The 22,070-nt window shown below is 41.0% G+C and overlaps 1 protein-coding gene and 1 pseudogene across 2 annotated transcripts in view; both read left to right on the forward strand.

Annotated features, from left to right (window-relative positions):
* Positions 1 to 22,070, forward strand: part of PLEKHG1 (pleckstrin homology and RhoGEF domain containing G1) — a 223,273-nt gene that overhangs the window by 160,363 nt on the left and 40,840 nt on the right. The window contains exons 4-5 of one of the 2 annotated variants that reach the window (XM_034991003.1): positions 3,829 to 3,929; positions 20,220 to 20,289. In XM_034991003.1, coding sequence (XP_034846894.1) covers positions 3,829 to 3,929; positions 20,220 to 20,289 — 171 coding nt within the window. The remainder of the gene's footprint in view (positions 1 to 3,828; positions 3,930 to 20,219; positions 20,290 to 22,070) is intronic. The other variant, XM_034991004.1, reaches the window with a different exon arrangement.
* Positions 15,914 to 16,072, forward strand: LOC118001746 (annotated as a pseudogene).

The raw sequence follows: 22,070 nt of genomic DNA on the forward strand, positions 1-22,070 counted from the left end.
TCTTGTGGTTTATCTTCATTATGTCAAACAGGTTATACTTTTAAAACGTTTTAAACGTTATTTTAGAGGAAGAAGGGAGGGCGCCTGGGTGGCTCAGTTGGTTAAGCGACTGCCTTCGGCTCAGGTCATGATCCTGGAGTCCCTGGATCGAGTCCCGCATCAGGCTCCCTGCTCGGCAGGGAGTCTGCTTCTCCCTCTGACCCTTCCCCCTCTCATGTGCTCTCTCTCAAATAAATAAATAAAATCTTAAAAAAAAAAAAATAGAGGAAGAAGGGAAACAGGCGAGGGGACATTAATTCTATAGGCATCTTAGAGAAATAAGGTGAACTACCAAGAACATTGAATTTGAGTTTAAATCTGAGTTTGAATTCTGCCCATTTCTCCAGCATCTCTGTGGGAGGGCTGCCTAGACCAGCGCTTCTCTGTCTGTGGTAAGGGACAGGGATGTGTGTGCATGTGTGTGTGCGCGCATTTTCTGTCAGTCACACGCTGACACTCTTGGAAAACACAATAAAAAGTGAATTGCTAGAAAAAGAAAATAGAAGAAATCGGACAGGCAAAATACAAGCCCAAATTGATCATTAGAGTCAACAGATCTCGTTCTGTCAAAAGACTGAAGTTTCCACGCACTTACTCTCAGTTTCTGCACTGAATTCGTTGTAGTTCGGTAACACTTTGCAAACTGGCTCCTTTTCCATTTGCCATACTTTAAATGGCACCAAGTCAGTGTTTAGTTGGATGTTTTCAATAATAGACATTACAGGCAATGACAACGTTAATGTGAGGAGGACACCCACGCACAAATCTTGCACTCTTAAGGAGATCCTAAGGACATGAATTGATTAGAAAATAAATAGGCAGAATTTAAAATGGCATAATAGGCATTTTTTCCACCAGTGGAAAGCTCTTTCTTGTGCCTGTCTCCCCGCCTCATCCCTCTCCCAGTGGAGTGAACTCTTTGATCTTCTTGGAGAATGATTGTTTTCAATGCAAATGTTTTAAATTGATCCTTCATTGTTAACTGTAGGGTAACCATAGATGCTGACATCAAGCCAATAAAATTAATAAGCAGTGTGACAGGCTCTAATAAATTTCATGGGTGTCTTTACTCTGTCATTTGAGCACAGACCCAACTGTTATTATCACTGAGCTTCGAACCTCTCATTTTGGCTGGAGATGATTATAGCTGCTAATGCCGTGCATGTTACAGTAGTTCTCCGTAACTAGTTTAGGGTTAAAGTATCATATTTAAAAGACTTAATTATGATCAGTGGGGGGAACAGTTGTGGCCAGAGGACTTTGATCTGTTTTCTAGAGTGGCCTACAAAAATTTGGACTCCTAACGATCTGTTTTCTCAACAATTTCGGAAAACGAGCAGCTTTTAAAATCTAGTTTCCCTACCACGGACTGGGGGGTTTTGAAACTCTTTCATTTGGAGAGGGGCCATTATTTGTTGGAAGTGGGCCACGGTTCTTTGTCTCTAACCCCAGTTGAAATTCTTCAAGCCCCTTAACTCAGTCTTTCCCTCACATGAAGAATTTAGTATCAGGTTTCTGCAAATGAGCAAGCTCTTCACTTGAAGTGAGAAAAAGGGTTGTTCGGTTTCTCCTTTAAACCCCATGGCAGCCAGCAAGGTGAATTTGGCATGCATACGTCATCTCCGTCCTGCCCTTTATCCGGCTATTTGGTGTGGCTCATGCCTATCCATATCCTTCTGTTTAAGTTCACGCCCATCTAGAACCTTTTACTGCCTTAATTTTGCATATGATGTGTCCTTTTAAAATCTTGATCAAAGTATAAACAGCTAGCAAATATAAGCGTTCAAGGCAAGTTAAATATTAGCCCATCTTTTTGTACCACGTTTAATTTTATGTAAATATCAATGACTACATTTATGTTTTTGAGGAAGTATAGGTTAGGGTTACATGTTGTTCAAAAGGCATTCGTTTCACTTCTAGTTTTCTTGAGCATTTTTTATTTAGGCATTAACTCTATATCCTATGCAGATACTCAAGCTCCTTCTAGTTGTTCCATTTATAAAAGTCCTTACTTTTATAGTAAGGACTATAGGCTATGTCTTGCTATTGTGGGTTTAGGGTACTGGTTACACTTAACACCTTATGAATTTAACTTCTTATTAAAAGATGACCACTGTCTTAAGAAGAAAAGATGTTCCCACAAAGCTTGTTGAAAGAGAAAAAAGGGGGGACTCCTGGGTGGCTCAGTCGGTTAAGCATCTGCCTTCGGCTCAGGTCATGATCCCAGGGTCCTGGGATCGAGTCCTGCATAGGGCTACCTGCTCAGTGGGGAGCCTGCTTCTCCCTCTCCCTCTGCCGCTCCCCCCTGCTTGTGCTCTCTCGCTCGCTTGCTCGCTTGCTCGCTTGCTCTCTCTCTCTGACAAATACATAAAATCATTTAAAAAAAATAAAAGAAAAAAGGTTTATAAACATTGGTTCGTGCATGCCAGTGATTCTAGTGTTAAAGAACTAGGATGGTGAGTTACGGGACGCAGTCTGTGAAACGTGCTCCCGAGAACGGTGATGGTGAAGCCCTGCCTGTTTTTCCTTTGAGGGGCATAAAGAGCATGAGAGAATGAATGTGGCTTATTAAAATGGAGAAGGAAGAATTATCTGATGGTTTTTACATTTCATCTCTCCTTTGGCTGGTTGCACCTAACTGCTATTGTGTTTGCGATGGAACACTGGAATGTGGCTGAAACATGGGATTTTCACAGGGTCTGTTCCTCCCCCGGGCTGCACGACGCCATGTGACATTTGGTCGAGGGCCATAGTACATTGTGCAGCCCGGAGCAGGGGATTGTATTTATTTTTTATTTTACATTATTTCAGCTGTTTTCACTTTTTTCTTTATTGTTTTCTGGCCTCCTACTGAGTTCTTTTTTCAAGCATTGCTGGGGAAGGGGGAACACTCAGTTATGAACTCTCACACCCAGGGTGGAAAACAGCTTTCTCTCAGCAGCAGCTCGAAGCTTCCAAGCCATGGACATTTAACCCACTGTGGATCTGAGCCCACATTAGCTCTGCTTGGGAGCTGTTGCTGTGTTAAAAGATATAAAATCATTTCAAAGTTTTCCATGGCTCATTAACATAGCCTACTAGATAGCATAAGTGAGTTATGTGCTTATTAAAATAAAAAGAGGGGTTTTTTTTCTTTAAAATGGTGTTTGAGGAAGAATTTGGTTCTGCATTTTAACAACTGATAGCTTCCTGATTTCAAGGTTATGTTTAAACAGCACTCTCTTTCCCCAGTTTATTGAGATATAATTCACATAGAACATTGTATTAGTTTAAGGTGTACAACATAATGACTTGATGTACGTGTGTATTGTGAAATGATCACCACGGTGAGTGTAATAATAGCCATTACCACACACGGTTACAAATTCTTTTTCTTGTGATGAGAAATTTTAAGGTCTGTATTTCTGGCTTTCCACTAAATGAATTTGAGTATCTTTTTATCACATAAGTCAGTCAAGGAAACAGAAGATGATGTTGTTATGCCAAAAATCTGACATTATGAGAAACTATGGTCGTTATATTATCCATCTAGGGAAGCTCTAATACATTTGGGGGTTATATAGCCTAATGTATACCATACTCCTCCTCCTTGCTCAAACTCCCCCTTCTATAAATTAGTGAGTATTGTCAACATTAATAAAAGTGACACTCTGTATTCCATAGTACAATTAATGAGCACATTAGTATAATAATTGCTTGAAATTGATATGAGAGGTTCGTCTTGCATAACTAAAGATAACTTGGAGAAGGACAGGAGCGTTTAAGACATCCTTCTCATTGATTTCCCAGGATTACCTTGACTGCATCAGGGACCAAACAAAACTTCCTCTGGGGACAGAAGAAAGATCAGCCCTCTTTGGAAACATACAGGATATCTACCACTTCAATAGGTAAGTTCATACTCAAAAGATCATTCTCACCTAGGAATATGACTTTCTCTCAGATGAATGCCACCTAAGAAAACTTTACCTGTAATCCTTGATTCAACTTCATGCATTTCTGTGTGCTATCATGCCATGAAGTCTTCTACCCAGAAGCATCCTTGTCCTAGAAGAGTCTCACATTTGTTTAATATTCCGTCCAAATCCATCTTCCTGGCTCAGAGAAGAGACCTGCCTTCCCTGACAGAGCAGTGACATCATGCATGCTTCGTCTGTGGCACCCCCACCTCCACTGAATTTTCTAGAAACTTTCTTCTGCCTAGGGAGTGGGCAGGACACAGTAGACACACAAATACTTTAAGTCATAGCAGACTGATCCAAATTAATTAATAATTTAAATGATTAACTCAAACATATGTTAAGTACCTACTATGTAAAAGGCACCAGGCTTAGGAAATTTGCTGAAGGGGCTGGGACAAGCAAATCGGTTAATATTACATATTGTGAAACTTCTGCCAGGCAGTAGGCAAGTTAGGAACACAGACTCTCATTTCCAACATACCTGGGTTTGCATCCCAGCTGAGCCATGAAGAGATCCTTGGGTGAGTCTTGAAATGGAGTGGAAGAACTAACTCCCTCCCTACAAGTCTGTGCTCATGTCTTCCTTTCTCAATGAAGCTTGCCGGACGCCCACAGAACACCTCACCTGCTCTGCCTTTTCTTTCTGGCATTTATCAAATTCTGTGATGCACTCTATGACTGACTTCTGGTTTACATCGGTTTTCTTTCCTCACCACCCCCACTCACGGAACACTCCCCGAGGCCTGGGGCCTGTTTTGTTACCACCCAAGTGCCTAAACAATGCCTGGCCCATCGGAGGCGTGCAAGCTTTTGTGGAATGAATGAGTGGAAATAATAAGAATATGTATCTCCATGGTTGTTGTGAAGCTTCAGTGCGCTCAAACACCGGAAGTGCCTACCTCACTCAATACCGGCCCAGAGAAAGCATCGAAATACCAACCAGTGATGATGTTGGTTTTGTTAGAGTAAAATCCCATTATAAAATTCTACAGTGCCCTGTCCTTGTGTGACTCAACCATAGTGCAATTTATAAATCTTCTCCCTCTTTGCTTAGTGAAATTGGTGTAAGTGACACCTTGGGGTCAGGATCCACATCTCCTTTGCTACCTTCGAGTCCCTAACACCTAGCACAAGCCCGGCCTCTGGGAGATCTGTATATAGACTTGCATCAACGCCTTCTTTCATATTGAAAGCCTAGGATGTGAAAACGGCCCATGTTGCAACATCTCCCTGATTTGATTCAGGAGACTTTGGAAACTGGTCAGCATGTTCCGAGACTGTAATTCTCGACCTGAACTACACTACTAGAATCACCTGGGAAGCTTTTTTTTTTTATAATATGATGGATCCCACCCCCAGAAATTGTAATGAATTGGTTTGGGGTTGGGCCAGGGCATCAGAAGTTTTTAAAAGGTCCTCAGATGTTTGTAATGTATAGCTGTGGCTGGGAAACACTGTCTACGTAAAATAGACACAATAAGAAGAAAATAGAGAAAGGTCATAAAGAAATTGAATTAGGCTGGGGCGCCTGGGTGGCTCAGTCGTTTAGGCTCTTGATTTCAGCTCAGGTCATGATCACAGGATCGTGAGATCGAGCCCTGCCTCCGGCTCCTTGATGGGCATGGAGTCTGCTTAAGATTCCCTCCTTCCCTCACCCCCTCCCCCTACCCATCGATCATGCGTGCTCACGCTATCTCAAAAAAAAAAAAAAAAAAGGGAATTTAGAGTCTGCATGTTCATTGGTATTAAAACAGGCTCCCATTTAGCAGTCGCTGATGGTAAAATCCCATGAATCCCCGAGTGGCTTCTCCTTCTAGAGGCTACCAGTGGCACTGTAACTCGGGGAGAGGGTTGAGGCATATATGTGGGGAGGCCCGTGGCCTAAGCCTCTGGTGGTTTGGCTGTAAGTTGATGGTAATGACTATTTGTCTCCTGCTTAGTTCATGCCAGAGGCCATAGAGCTTTATGCACATTATCACTTTATATGCCTCATCTGGGCTTCTCTGACCCCAAAGCCCAGGCATTTAACCACATTCCCACTTGCCAGAGTGGAGCCCTGCTTTTCAGGCCATGGTTTGGGACATGGTAGCATAATCCAGAAGGGCTTTTTTTTTTTTTTTTTAAACTCCCTGGAGTTTAAATCTTCCTGTGTCTCCTAATTTAAATTTTTTTTTTTAATTTTATTTATTTATTTGAGAGAGAGAGAATGAGAGACAGAGAGCATGAGAGGGAGAAGCAGACTCCCTGCTGAGCAGGGAGCCCAATGCGGGACTCGATCCAGGGACTCCAGGATCATGACCTGAGCCGAAGGCAGCCGCTTAACCAACTGAGCCACCCAGGCGCCCCCTGTGTCTCCTAATTTAAAGAAAGATAAGAATGACGTAGCCCCCTAGGTCAACAAGAAGGGACCTTGGCGGTGGAGCCCATTCTGCAAAAGTTGGAAGACTGAGAAGACTTTTGTATTCCTGAATTGGTTCTCTGTTCTTTTCTCTTTGGTGGTCTCTGAACAAGGAAGTCAGACCTGTCAGCCTGAGTCAGAGTGAATGAGTACCCGGATGATGATGTGTTAGGGGTCCATGTGGTGACACAATGTGCACGCAATGAGCATCACGTATTTATGCCTGTCCCTTTTGCAGATCCCAGTTATCTATCCCTGGCACATGCATGATCTCCTGTAATCCTCTTAACAGCTCTGGGAGGCAGATAGAATGCATATTGTATGCACATCTTATAGATGAATCAGGAGTGCAGTATGAAAAGTCCTTTGCTCAAGGACATAGAACTAGGCATCCAATCTAGCCTGTTTTGAATACCTGGTTTTGTCACGTTTCTATTGGTATTCCTATTACTTTATTTTATTATTATTTTCTTTTTTTAAATTTTATTTGAGAGAGTAAGACAGAGAGAGAGAGAGAGGGAGAGAGAGAGCACGAGCCGGGTGAGGGGCAGAGGGAGAGGGAGAAGCAGACTCCCCGGCTGAGCAGGGAAGCCCAACGTGGGGTTCGATCCCAGGACCCTGGGATCACGACATGAGCGCCCCTCATTATTATTTTCAAGAGTATCTGCTTGCTGGGGCGCCTGGGTGGCTCAGTTGGTTAAGCATCTGCCTTCAGCTCACGTCATGATCCCAGGGTCCTCGGATCGAACCCCACGTCGGGCTTCCCTGCTCAGCCGGGGAGTCTGCTTCTCCCTCTCCCTCTGCCCCTCACCCAGCTCGTGCTCTCTCTCTCACTTGCTCTCCCTGAAATAAATAAAATCTTAAAAAAGGTAGAATAATTCTATAAAAAAAGAAAAGCATCTGCTTGTTTCACTTTTACAGCTGAGCTGTCTATACTCTTCTGTCCCTAATTGTTTTTATTTCCTTTCCCTTAGATCTGGAGTCTACATTTAGAGCTCAGATATCTTTGCTGTTATATTTGCTTAAGTAAGAAGTATTGATGTGACTTTTTATGTTAATGCCTCTTATGAATCTTTTATTATATACCCTACATCAGTTGATTTCAAAGGTCTAACTCTCTGGCAAACCTATGGTTGGGGCTTGAACTAATTTTAAAGTTTCTATTATTAGTTCAGATACAGGTTTTTCAACATAATATAATATTATTGTGACCAACTAAACAAGATTTAAATCTCTAAAATTAAAGAGGGGAAAAAGAAAATGGTTTTGTGCTGGCCCAAAAAACTCTGCTGACTAGATTGTGTTTTCAGGGTATATTTCCAAAATACAGAAAAGTAGCATGATAAATACCCATGAACCCTACCCCTACTCTATCAAAGCCTTTTCTTGTGTCATATTTACTTTAGAAATTCCTTAAAGCATAAAGACATTACAAATACTGTTGAAGCCCCTTAAGTATTCCTCCCAATTGCATCTCACTCTGTGGAGAGTGGCACAGTAATGCGCTGGTAAACCAGTTCTCCGGCATTAGGACAAGAGAGGGAGAAGCTGGGATTTATATTGTTTGCCAATTTCTGTGGTGTAAACATTCCATCACAGCAGATTTCAAGCTACTAGCAAGACATCACTGAACATGGAATTAGGAAGAGGTACACAGGATTGGCTCAGGCAAGCCAGTATAATCCGGTTCAGTATACCGCTAGAACTGGAACTACTGCTCTCCAAGACTTGGTGTTTCACTCCCAAGTATGACTTTGTTCCATGACTACATATGTAAGCATTTATTTGAAATATGTAATATGCGTTCACTTATTTCAAACATGGCATAAAGTGTGCCAACCTTCCACAACATTTTTTTCTCTCCACATTGTTTTTGAGATTTGTACCTCTCCTTTCTTTAACTGTGATGTAATATGTAATATTCCATTGGGGGATACATTACTTTGCATTTTGCCAATCACAATTAAGACCGAGAATCTTTTCTTGTTTGTTGGCCACTTAGATTTTTGTGTGTGTGAATTTCTGCCTTCTATTCACTGCCCATTTTTCTGTCAGGATGTTTCTTATTGCTGTGTAGGCATTCCTGATAAATTTTGGCTAGTGATCTTTGTGGATTATTTGAGTTGCAAATCATCTCCTACTATAAGACTTGTCTTTTCACTTTAATTACAGTTTTTTTGAAAAGAAATCATATAATTTATAAGTTTGACCACACTAAATAAATGTACATTTTATAATAATGTGGATTTTGTGTTGTGTCTAAAAAATTATCTTATAGGGCGCCTGGGTGCACAGTTGGTGAAGTGTCTGCCTTCGGCTCAGGTCATGATCCTAGGGTCCTAAGATTGGGCCTTGAGTCAGGCTCCCTGATCTGCGGGGAGTCTGCTTCTCCCTCTCCCTCTGCCACTCCCCCTGCTTGTGCTGTCTCTCACTCTCTCTCTCTCTCAAGTAAATAAATGAAATCTTTAAAAAAATTATCTTGTAATCTCTGTTCATAAATATGCTCTATTATTTTTCTAAAAGTCTTAAAATTTTGCCTTATCTTTAACCTTACTACAGTTGATGTAGGTATGGTATATGGTAGGAAATCCAAATGCTTGTTTTCCTATGTCTACCCAATAGCCTGATCACCACTGATTGAAAAGTACATCCTTTCTGTGCTGATTTGTACCTCCACATTCCTCCCATGTGAAGTTTACATGTATGTATGGGTCTGTTTCTGAGCTCTGCATTACTCTATTTGTCCATCTCTGCCCCATACCACATTGTTTTCATTATTAAGCCCACATTACTCTTCAACATTGGCTTAGCTTTTCCTGACTCTTTGCACTGTCAAGTGATTTTTTAGTTTGTCAAGTTCCCTGAAGAACTCCGTTAGGATTTTTATTGGAACTACATTTAATGTAGATTAATTTTGGCAGAATTGACATCTTTACAATATTGAGTCATCCCATCCATAAACATGTCCAAAAACAAGCCTTTTTGGTTGGTTGGGAATAAAAACTTTTTTTTTTTTTTTAAGATTTTATTTATTTATTTGACAGAGAGAGACACAGTGAGGGAGGAACACAAGCAGGGGGAGTGGAAGAGGGAGAAGCAGGCTTCCCGCCGAGCAGGGAGCCCGACACGGGGCTCGATCCCAGGATGCTGGGATCATGACCTGAGCCAAAGGCAGGCACTTAATGACTGAGCCACCCAGGCGCCCCAAAAACTTATTCTTTTTGATGTTATTTTGACTAAAATATTTGTTCTATTTTGAAATTGACTATTATTGTCCTCTGGGAATGCTGTTGATTGTTATATGTTGATAGTGTATCCAACTAACTTTCTAAGCTTTTCCATTAGTTCTAATAGTAGTTTATAGATCTTTTGGGCTTTCTGTGTGGACACTAGTATCTGAAAATAAGGAAATTTTTTTGTCTTCCTTTATAGTTCTTCTACCCATTATGTTTTTTGGTATCTTATTGTTTGGGTAAGTCTTCTCATACTGTGTTGATTCAATGTTGGTATCCTTATCGTCTTTCTGACATTAGCAGGAATGCTTTAACTCTCTTAATAATAACTATGATGTTTGTTCTGGGATTTACATAAATGCTTTTTCCTATTCTGCTAGGATATTGTGAATGAATATTAAATTTCATTGAATGCTTAATCTGCCTTCAAGAAAATTAGCATATGATTTTTCTCTTTCTATTCATAATATGATAAATTATATTAATAGGCATTCTGTTTGAATCATACATTCATTACTAATAATAAACCCTACCTGGTCATGATGTTTTATATATTTGTGCCCTGATAAATTTGATTTGTTTGTATTTTTTTAAGAAATTTTTCATGCGGGGCGCCTGGGTGCCTCAGTTGGTTAAGCGACTGCCTTCGGCTCAGGTCATGATCCTGGAGTCCCGGGATCGAGTCCCGCATCGGGCTCCCTGCTTGGCGGGGAGTCTGCTTCATCCTCTGACCCTATCCCCTCTCATGTGTTCTCTCTCTCTCATTCTCTCTCTCTCTCAAATAAATAAATAAAATCTTTAAAAAAAAGAGAGAAATTTTTCATGCATCTTCATAAATGACCATCATCTATAACTTTTTTCCTCACACTATCTTTATTTAATTTTGGTATGTGACTAGATTTAAATCGTTATTTCACAAAATCTTCCAACATAAAACATTTTGGAATGCAGCTGATACTTCGTTTTTGTTTTCCTTTTTGCAGCCAAATTTCTCTTTCCTCTTGTAATCCCTGTGATAGCCTAGAAATTTAAGTCTCTGGTTTGGTGTCTGGAAGAAATCCCTAAATGGTCAGGAAACTAGGTCGGTCAAAAGAAACTACTTTCCCCTTTGAATGTGCCCCTGAAATCCCACAACTTTTGTTTGTTTGTTTGTTTACTTCCAATTAAAGAAGAAAATGCCAACTGGGTTGTTTTTGGTTTTTTTTTTAAGATTTTATTTATTTGAGGGGCGCCTGGGTGGCTCAGTCGTTAAGCGTCTGCCTTCGGCTCAGGTCATGGTCCCAGGGTCCTGAGATTGAGCCCCGCATCAGGCTCCCTGCTCAGTGGGAAGCCTGCTTCTCCCTCTCCCACTCCCCCTGCTTGTGTTCCCTCTCTCCCTGTCTCTCTCTGTCAAATAAATAAAAATAAAATCTTTAAAAAAAAAAGATCTTGGGCGCCTGGGTGGCTCAGTTGGTTAAGCGACTGCCTTCGGCTCAGGTCATGATCCTGGAGTCCCTGGATCGAGTCCCGCATCGGGCTCCCTGCTTGGCAGGGAGTCTGCTTCTCCCTCTGGCCCTCCCCCCTCTCATGTGCTCTCTCTCACTCTCTCCCTCAAATAAATAAATCAAATCTTTAAAAAAAAAAAAAAGATTTATTTGAGAGAGAGAAACAGCATGAGAAGGGAGAGGGTCAAGGGAGAAGCATGCTCCCCGCTGAGCCGGGAGCCCAATGTGGGACTCGATCCCAGGACTCAGGGATCGTGACATGAGCCGAAGGCAGTCACTTAACCAACTGAGCCACCCAGGTGCCCAAAAAATGCCACCTGTTTTATACACTCATCCTTCTCTTGGAATAGAGAAGAGTTACCTAAACTGTAATTTGAATCTTTCTTTAAGAATGAAGAGTGAGGAAAGAGAATGGTCTATTCCTTATATTGAATTTCTATTTTAAAATTATTAGCAAATTAAAATAATCTAAGCTCTCTTCCTTCCTCAGAAGGTGAGAGTAAAATCTCCCCTTTCCCTTTAATTCTTTCTCTTTATTCTGTATCTGTCAAGTCACTGCTTATAAAACACTCAGCTAAGTCTAGTCTAAGTGGAAAAAAAAAAAGTTTTTTGGGTCATCCTTTTTTTATTCCTTGAAATGTAATTTAGAAAGTGAATCATGGGATACATAGAACATGAAGGCAATGGAAGGTGGGGGAAGTTATTTTTTCTTTTTAAGATTTTATTTATTTATTTGAGAGAGAGAATGAGATAGAGCATGAGATGGGGGAGGGTCAGAGGGAGAAGCAGACTCCCTGCTGAGCAGGGAGCCCAATGCGGGACTCGATCCCGAGACTCCAGGATCATGACCCGAGCCGAAGGCAGTTGCTTAACCAACTGAGCCACCCAGGTGCCCGGGAAGTTTTTTCTTTTAGAGCATTTTCCCACCACCAAAATCTCTTTAACTTCTGCACAGTGGTAGAAATGTTTTCACCCGCAGGCTTTTTTCAAGTGGACTTTCAAGGCCAGTGTTAATGTATCAGTGAGATTAATGGAACATTTGGTGCTCTTAACCTCATTCCATTTTCTGTTCCCACGTGCACGTATGCCTTTGTGGACGCAATAGCTTGGAATGCCAGCTGACCTAGTTAGGTAGGTGGGGAAAGGAAGTGGTGCTCAGAGGCTATTGTAGACCTGAAGGGGAGAGGCCCCTTTCCTGCCTCTTATTCCCTGTGAGGCAGTGGAATCTTCAAGCTCAAAATACAGTTCCTGCCTTCAAGTTCACATCACTAGTCAGAGAAAATTTTACATGTAATATGTTCTGTAAAAGAGAACGGTGTTTCCTCTAATTGCACACCCGAACAAGAAATGTAAGTAAGAAATGTTACCTTCTTTTTCATAGTCCTACTCAAAAAGGAAGAAATATTTGGAACTCAGGGAAAAGGGAAAATACCCAAAACCCGAAGGTGGGATGACTCTAATTTTAGCTGTGAGTACAAAACACAATCTGTGAATCACTCCCTCCTGCCAATGTACAGGTAGAGTTGTTCATTAGATACAATGATGCAGTGAGAAACCTGGTCTCCACCCTTAGGCTGTAACTCCAGAACGACGGTCCTGTTCTTTCTGGAGTATCTTCAGTGGCTGATATACCGAATTCTGGGGCCACATTTGTGCTCCCCTAGTACAGGGCATATTATTTTTTAGTTAGTCTTCTTCCTGTTTCTCCCATGTTCCTATTTTCACCAAACTCCAGCCACAAGGGCATCCTTTCTGTAACCTCACGCAAGCGAGTCCAGAATGAGCTTGGTGTGCTCAACTGATTTCTTTCTTTTTTTTTTTTTTAAAGATTTATTTATTCACTTGAGAGAGAGAGAATGAGAGAGAGCACATGAGAGGGGGGAGGGTCAGAGGGAGAAGCAGGCTCCTCGCCGAGCAGGGAGCCCGATGCGGGACTCGATCCCGGGACGCCAGGATCATGACCTGAGCCGAAGGCAGACGCTTAACCATCTGAGCCACCCAGGCGCCCCACTCAACTGATTTCTTAAAGGACTTTCTTCTTCAGCCCTCCCCATACTCCAGTATCACCTCCTTCGGGAGCCCTCCATGACTGCTCCAGTGCCCTTCTACACCCACCCAGCCTCAGTTGCTCTCCCCACATTGCCCTTTTTGCTTGGTATCACAGAGCATAGTGTCATACTGTGTTGTTTTGTTTCTTTTTTCAGTAAAACCAATACTTGATTATTTTTCACATAAATGTTTCTCATTAAGTGGTAATGTGTTACGACATGCAAGTTGCTATTGTAATTTCATTTAGGTTTTTATGTGTTTAGCAAAATAGTGCTTTCAAATTTTATTTTATTATGTGAGAAAGCTTAACGTGAAACCTACCCTCTTTACAAAATTTTACGTGTACAATGCATTATTTTTAACTTAGGTACTATGTTGTACAGCAGATCTCTCAGATTTGTTCATCTTGTTTAACTGGAACTTTTTGCCCATTGAATAGCAACTCCTCCATTTCTCCCCATCCCCCATCAAACCCCTGGTAACTACCATTCTACTCTCTGATGCAATGAATTTGACTACTTTAGATTCCTCAAGTAAGTGGAATCATACTGTATGTGTCTTCTGTGACTAACTTGTTTCACTTAGCATGATGTCTTCAAGGTTTACCCATGTTATCGCAGATTACAGAATTTCCTCCCTTTTCAAAGGCTAAATAATATTTCATTGTATGTATATACCACATTTTCTTTATCCATCCATGGATTAAGTTGTTTCCACTTATTGGCTATTGTGACTAGTGTTGCCATGACCATGAGTGTGTTAATATCTCTTCAAGATCCTGATTTCAGTTCTTTTGGATAAATACCCAGAGATCGGATTGCTGGCTTATATGGTAGTTCTATTTTAATTTTTTGAAGAACTGCTTTCCATAGAGGCTGCAGCATTTTGTATTCCCACCAACAGTGTACAAGAGTTCCAATTCTTTACACCCTTGCCCACACTTATCTTTTGTTTGATACTATGTTCTTTATGTATTCAATTATTAACATTTACCACCCCTGATCAGAGCATAAGCACCATAGGACAGGCCCATGTTCTTTATCCCATACCTTTGTACCTATAACAATGCCTGACATGGAGGCTTTCAATAATTACTGTTGAAAGGGGAGCAAACAAGATGGTGGGCCAAATACGTTAGGACCGTGGCCCTATAACAAGAGTACAAAAGAAATCCCATTACTTCCTCCTCACTGTTGCCATCCTTAGTGTTTGTCCTATTTTGGAAAATGATTGTAAAGGAAAGCTAGCCAGGTGACTCAAGCTAGGGCTCCCAGGTAGACAAGGTCTCCCACCGAAAACACCATAATGCAGAGTCCAGCCCTTGGCTTTCTTGAGTCAGTCAGGAAATAAATCTTTCAATAGATGTGTTTATAATAGAGTGCATGACTGGGATTCAGTAGCCCTGATACTAACCCCAGCTGTGGCCATTAATTATTAGCTATGTGAACTAAGGTAAGCTACTTCCCTTGTATGAGCCATGATTTCCTCACCTTAAAATTAGGGGTTGGACTGGAAAGTGTCTGAGCTCCCTCCCATCCTGTGGTTTGAGCAATGAATGCCAGTCATTCATTTACAGGTGAGCTATACCTGGAGCCTGGGTGCGTCCCCTGAGACACTTCCTCCTATCAGGTAGTCCACTCTGGAGATGAAGGTAAAGCTCAAAGGGAGCTTGATTAGCATAACATATAGAACCCAGGGAGTTGAGTATGTCAAGGAATATTTCTGTTAAGCTATGATGGATTCTGCTCAAAATTCTTCTCTGATCAGAAAGAAGATTTGTATTGAAAGACCTGGACACAAAACCTAGATCTTGAGCACTCCATCCTCCAGTAATGGAAATCACTGGCCCAGAAATGTTGCTTCTTTGACTATTACTTTTCTTCAACCGTTTCTCTTCATCCAGTGCTTAGGTCCCAATGATTAGATTTCAACTATCTTTAATTTATTCATACCCATCTATCTGTAAGAGATATTGGTATAAATATCAGGATTGTATTTTCCAAAGTAAAAATAATCTTACAAAGGGAATGTTTTTATAGGAATATTAGGAATGGGGGCACCTGGGTGGCTCAGTCAGTTAGACGTCTGCCTTTGGCTCAGGTCATGATCCCAGGGTCCTGGGGTCGAGCCCCGCATCGGGCTCCCTGCTCGGCGGAGAGCCTGCTTCTCCCTCTCCCTCCGCCTGCCACTCCCCCTGCTTGTGCTCTCTCTCTCTGTGTCAAATAAATAAATAAAATCTTAAAAAAAAAAAAAGGAGTATTAGGAATGAATGTTTGTAATTGGGACTATCCTGAAATCATGCTTTGGTAACATTGGTAAAAGATCCTTTCAATGTGCAAGATAGACCCATGGATTTTAAAGTAACAAGGTACAGTGCATTGGTATGGTTTCAGACTCCAACAGATCTCTAAGAAATTATCATACATTCAGTTTCAGTGTAATATCAAAGAATATCCACACTTTTCTCAATAGGTATTCAAAGACTCCTTTCTTTTCCAGTGATGTATCTATGTGAGGCTAGATTGTTTTCTGTGTACTTCATCAAAATAACAGGGGTGCCTGACTGGCTCAGTCGGTTAAGCATCTGCCTTTAGCTCAGGTCATGATCTCAGGGTCCTGGGATCAAGTCCCACATTGGGCTCCCTGCTCAGCGGGGAGTCTGCTTGTCCTTCTGCCCCTCCTCCTCCACTCATACTCTCTTTCTCTCTCTCTCAAATAAATAAATAAAATCTTTAAAAAAAAAATAACAGCTTTGCGCAGTGGCAGTATTGTAGCCAATGAGGTTTATCCGAGGCGCGATTATTGCTAATTAAAAAAAAAAACAACAGATTGTGACAGATTGAATGTAGAAGCAGATGAGAATCCATCAGTGTTCCATTAGGGTCAACATTAGAGATTTGCAAAAATGTAAAACAAAGCTACTCCTCTCACTAACTTTTGTTTTATAAAATCTGTTTTTCACAAAAGTTATTTATATTTACATGTATTGAACTTATTGAATGAATTGACCGATTTCAAAAATATTTAATTTTAATTTCTAATAAATATCAGTAGATATAATCCACATAAAGAATTTTTTAGAGTGTATACAGGTCATAATAGTACAAAGTTGGAGAACAGCTGCCTTGAGTGAAGAAGACCCATGGAAAGCTCCACTTCTCACATAGTTTACAATCGTCATTGTCATCTCTCACCTTCAAATAGGAAAGGACAATTGAAGATCCCAGGTATTTGGGGAGAGCCTCTAACGTGAATGACAGAAGCCAAAAGGATCAAACAGTAAAGAGAGCTCAGCAGAAAGCAAAAAGGCAGGAAAGAAAAGCCGCAAATAATTAATAATAATAATAATAATAGTAATACCATAATCTTTAGAGAGAAATTTTGCACTCATAAGAACAGAAACATAAGAACCATCTAAAGAGCATATTTTTAAAAAACACTCTGAAAGGGCGCCTGGGTGGCTCAGATGGTTAAGCGTCTGCCTTCGGCTCAGGTCATGATCCCAGGGTCCTGGGATCGAGTCCCGCATCGGGCTTCCTGCTCCTTGGGAGCCTGCTTCTCCCTCTGTTTCTCTCTGTCTCTCATGAATAAATAAATAAAATCTTAAAAAAAAAAAAAAACTCTGAAATTAAAAATCAGATAGTAGAAAGGAAAACATTTAATAGAGGGGACAGAAAATAAAATTGAAGTCTCCCAGAAAACGAATAATAAACAAGAAGATAGAAAGTAGGAGAGGAAGAATAAGAAAGATAAGAGTATCACACCAGGAGATCTAAAATGTGAATAATAGGAGCTTCAAAGAGAGAAGAGAAAATGGGGGAAGGAAATATCAAAGACCCAATTTAGGCATAGAGGTTCCTTAGCTTTTTGGTCCCAGGATCTGTACATACTTCAAAATTACTAAGGACCCAAAAAGTTTTTTTTTATTTATGGTGTATGATGTTTTGTTTATCATGATAGAAATTAAAACTGAAAAATCATTAAAACTTCAGTTTATTCAATAATAATGAACCCACACAGTTTTAGAAAAATAAGCTTTTCCCCCTAACATTTGTGTATATATTGGAATTGGTTTACATTTTTGCAAATTTCTTTATTGTGTGACTTACTAGAAAATCACTGGATTCTTTTTTTTTAATTAAAAATTATTTATTTATTTATTTATGTGACAGAGAGATAGCAAGAGAGGGAACACAAGCAGGGGGAGTGGGAGAGGGAGAAGCAGGCTTCCCGCGGAGCAGGGAGCCTGATGCGGGGCTCGCTCTCAGGACCCTGAGCCAAAGGCAGACGCTTAATGACTGAGCCACCCAGGCGCCCCTAGAAAATCACTGGATTCTTAAGTGAGCTTCTACTTTCCATCTGTTTCCTCATCCCAAGTCATGTCACCTCTGAAAAAGTCCACTGTATGCTCATGAAAAAATGGAAGTAAAAAAACCAATATTGCCTAAGAATTTTTATGAAAATAGTGACTTTACAGACTCCTGAAGGGGTCTCAGGAATCCAGGGGTCACTTGGAGAAGTGATGCTCAAGAATATTTCCCAAATAGTCAAGTTGGCTCTGTGCATAAAAAGACTCACCCCTTGGGGCGCCTGGGTGGCTCAGACGGTTAAGCGTCTGCCTTTGGCTCAGGTCATGATTGCGGGGTCCCGGGATCGAGCCCCACATCGGGCTCCCTGCTCACCAGGGAGCCTGCTTCTCCTTCTCCCTCTGCTGCTGCTCCCCTGCTTGTACTCTCTAATAAAAAATTTAAAATCTTAAAAAAAAAAAAGGACTCACCCCAAAGTCAGCCATCACAGAATTTCAGAATTATGTTAACAAAGAGACAATTCTGAGAGCTTCCAGAATAGAAAATCAGGTCACATGAATCCTGGATCATGGATCAGAATGTTACTGGACTTCTCAGCAGCATTGGAATTCAACAGATAGTTTCCCGAATACTCAGAGAAAATTATTTCCAACCAAGAATTCTATATCCAGTAACATGATCAGCCAAGTGGGAAGGGAGAACATTCTAAAACAGGAAGAGTCCCAGAAAATGTATTGCCTGTTACCTTGACTCAGACAGCTACTGGCTGTTGTACTGCCCAAAGAAGGATACATCTGAAATGGTAGCTAAGAAACAGGGCATCTAACAGAGGAGCCGGTGAAGTGCATCATCAGGATGGTGCTGGGAGAACCCAGCAGGTGTGGAGAGCAGGTTAACCTGTTCAGGTGAGGGCAGAAGGACTGAGGGCTCCAGCAGGGAGATGACCAAGAAAGAATACAACCAATAGGTGATCTGATGTTTGAACACAGGGAGGCGAGAGTTACCCTTCCAGCGCAAAGTTTAAGGATAAATTAGTGGTGTGTACTTGGAAAACTAAGAAAAAAAAGGGGGGGGGGGGTGGATGATTTTAACTCCAGGGAAAACATGGTTGTACAAGAAAGGAAATGTAATTATGGTATACTCCCAGGCTCAGCTGAGGATAATATTTATATAGTCTTCAAAATGTAAGCTCTGACATTTAATCTAATCAAATTTCATAATAGAAATCATTGAGATCAGATGAGGTGAAGTTTGGGAAATTAGGAAGTAAGTAATATCTCAAATTAAAAAATGCTGAAAATGCTGCATCGGCATGTTTAGAGCCGTGGATAGAAACAGCAAGATGTTGAGAATGCTCCTCGAGAGTGGCAGTAGAGAACGGGAAACAGAAAGTAAGAAACTGCTTGTTTTTATTATTTAGCTTTACTATTTAACTTTTTTTTATCTTTTTAAAGTATTCTCCACGCCCCGTGAGGGGCCTGAACTCACGACCCTGAGATCAGGAATCCTATGCTCTACCGATTGAGCCAGCCAGGCACCCCTATTTAACTTTTTATTAAATATGTAATATACCTCTAATTAAAATAAACACTTAACATAATAAAATGTATTAATACAACTTATAGAAAGTGCAATTTGGAAATGTGTTACCATTTAACTCTGTGATGCCCTTTGACCCAGGAATTTAATTTTATCTAATAGTAAGTTGGTTACATTAATTATACTGTATCCACACAATGAAATAGTATGCTGTTCCTTAAAATAATGCTACTGCCATTAAAAAATAAGATAGGTTTTCTTTTTTTTTTTTAATTTATTTATTTGACAGAGCACAAGTAGGCAGAGCGGCAGGCAGAGGGAAAGGGAGAAGCAGGCTCTATGCTGAGCGGGGAGCCGGATGTGGGGCTCGATCCCAGGACCCTGGGATCATGACCTGAGCCAAAGGCAGCCACCCAACCGACTGAGCCACCCAGGCGCCCCTAAGATAGGTTTTCATCTGAGGAAAGCTATTTCCTCCCAGCATATTTTTCCTTTAGAGCACTATCTCCAGTTATAATTTTATTTTATTTTTTTAAGTAAGCTCTATGCCCAACATGAGGCTTGACCTCATGACTCCGAGATCAAGAGTCCCATGCTCTACCAACTGAGCTAGGCAGGTACTCCCTCTCTGTTTATAATTATAATTTGTTAGTGTGATCTTTCATGGAATGTCTGACTCTTCCAATGGATTCCGAGCTCCAAGCACTCAGGGACCGTATCTCCTTTAGCTCACTGATGTGTTTGTTCTTATGCCTTGCCTGGCATTTGGTACCTAGACAGCTATTTGATGAATGAGTAAGTGTGTGTGTGTGAACATGCATACAGACAATGCCAACCGTCTAGAAGACTTAAACGTCAGGCAGGGCTTATCTCTAGGTGGGAGAGTTAAAGGTCGGACCTGTATTTAAATCCCTGGGGTACCATGACCTTGGGCAAGTCCCTAATCTAAGCCTTGGACATAATGACAATAGGTCCTCAGTTATCCAGTTAAGTATGATTCCTTGTAGCAGTTGCCACCTCTGGGCCTGCCTGCTCTCCTACCTCAAGAGTGTACTTTGGCTTTGACCACTATTAAATCCTTACTTAAAAAAAAAAAAAAAGTGATTCCTCGTAAACGCCATATAAATGTGTAGACCTCCGAGTTACATAAAATGTTCTCAATCATCAGACTATAATCTAATACTTTCTGGCTATTATTTTTTTATTAGTGAACTTCTGCAAGATTTGGAAAACTGTGAAAATGATCCTGTGGCCATAGCAGAATGTTTTGTGTCCAAGGTAAGCAGGGTTCATTTCTCTGGGACAACCAAGACAGACGCAGATTGCAAATTGTTTTCATTTTAAAGTTAAAATGACTGGTTTGTTCCATACTGGATGAAGTTACCCACTAATCTCTCTCACTCTGTTTTTTCTTTTTTTCCACTAGCAAGGAAAAAAAAGTGTACTGTCCCCAGTAAGTAGTTGTCTTAGAACTTGTATCGTTACTGAATGATGCTTATGCATCTTTCCTAAGAAAGAAATTTGGGCTTGGTGGGAAGGAAAATCCAGAATAGAATAATGTTTGAAAAATAAATACGCAGAGAATACCTCAAGACCAGCTACAAAAATCTGTTAGAATCTAGGTATTTTATCTATAATATACGTGGCACTAGCCTAGGCTATATAATTATCATGGGGGGGAGGGAACTAAGGGGGGGAGGGGACTAAGGAGATGCAGAATTAGTCTCTTATATCTCAAAAATACATTCTCATTTTCCTACATTTTTTCTTAAGCTACACTGATCGTTTAGAAAAATAGAAGAAAAGGATCTGACCTTTAAAGCTTATGAAATGGTCAGTTCCGACCCTGCACCAGGGTTCTGAAACATACAAGACAATCCTTTACAGAGTTTTCCCACATGCTACCGACTCTATATAGACTCTTACCTTAAGTTTCTCTTAAACATGCAACAACTTTTGTTTGGAAAAGGGCTCGTGGAAATTACTTCGCAGCAAAATGTCATGTGATTTCCGCAGTTGTGGTTTTAAGGGTACAGAGGTGTAAACAAGTTTCGCGATTGTGCTCGGGGATCAACCAGGCATCAGCACCTCATTTAGAGCTGCAGAGTGCGCTGTGAACTTCAAGAGGAGATGCCTGACCTGGCTCGGGATTTGTTTCAGGGCCGTTTCTTATAGCCACAGATTCATCCAGTGGTGTCAAATCCAGACATAACGCTCCGGGTTTTATTGAAGCATGATTCCTTAAAGGCAGTTGATGGGCTTGCATATAAAACCCTCCTGACTGTGGGCAGGTGCGTGGATGTCCACGTGTTAACATGTGAAACATACACTCGTGCTTACACACACAATTCTTGTCATACGTTGCCTGTGTCATAATTAATTCTTCTAAGGGACAGGAATTTGAAAAAGAGAAGGAAGAGGGAAGAGGGAGGAACAGGGAAAAAGATGTGCTGCGCATATCAAAGAAGATATGTTAGAATAGCCGCGGCGCGTAAACAACATGGGAGTGATCGGAAACGCTTGGGCTTTTACCAGTAACTGTAATCACAAGTTGATTAAAGACGGTCCAGCATATGCTTAGCTCCGGTTTAATTATTCACATAAAAGTTTGTTTATGTGCCACGTTGCCAACTCCCAGATCTCATTTTTTCATTGTAATATTGCCAAGTTTAATTAGAAGCCTGACTTCAGCACTCCACACTTTCACATGGAGGCAGGGCACTGTGAGAGAGTGTTTGGTCCTGGCACGGGGTGCTTCTCACTCAGCACCCTGAAATTTAGACGATGTTACGTTTTCTGAAACACAACCAGCTGCTCGACTCTGGGGAGGAATGGAAAATTGCTTTAATTGAGAGGCCATTAATGAAAGAGGGAAGGCTGGTGGTTGACTTCTGCTTTAATCTGAATCACTGGGGCTTACACAGAGATTCATCTTTGACCTTGATTTTGTGGCATGTGGAGGTTACCAAAATCCTTCCTGACAAAAGAAGAATACAGTACTTCTTACCTGCTGCTTATCAAAGCACAAGGGGCTGCAGGGGCCATTCTCTGGAGGGACA

Source organism: Mirounga leonina, unplaced genomic scaffold, assembly GCF_011800145.1.
Source record: "Mirounga leonina isolate KUSES-001 unplaced genomic scaffold, KU_Mleo_1.0 Mir_53, whole genome shotgun sequence".
Taxonomy (NCBI): domain Eukaryota; kingdom Metazoa; phylum Chordata; class Mammalia; order Carnivora; family Phocidae; genus Mirounga; species Mirounga leonina.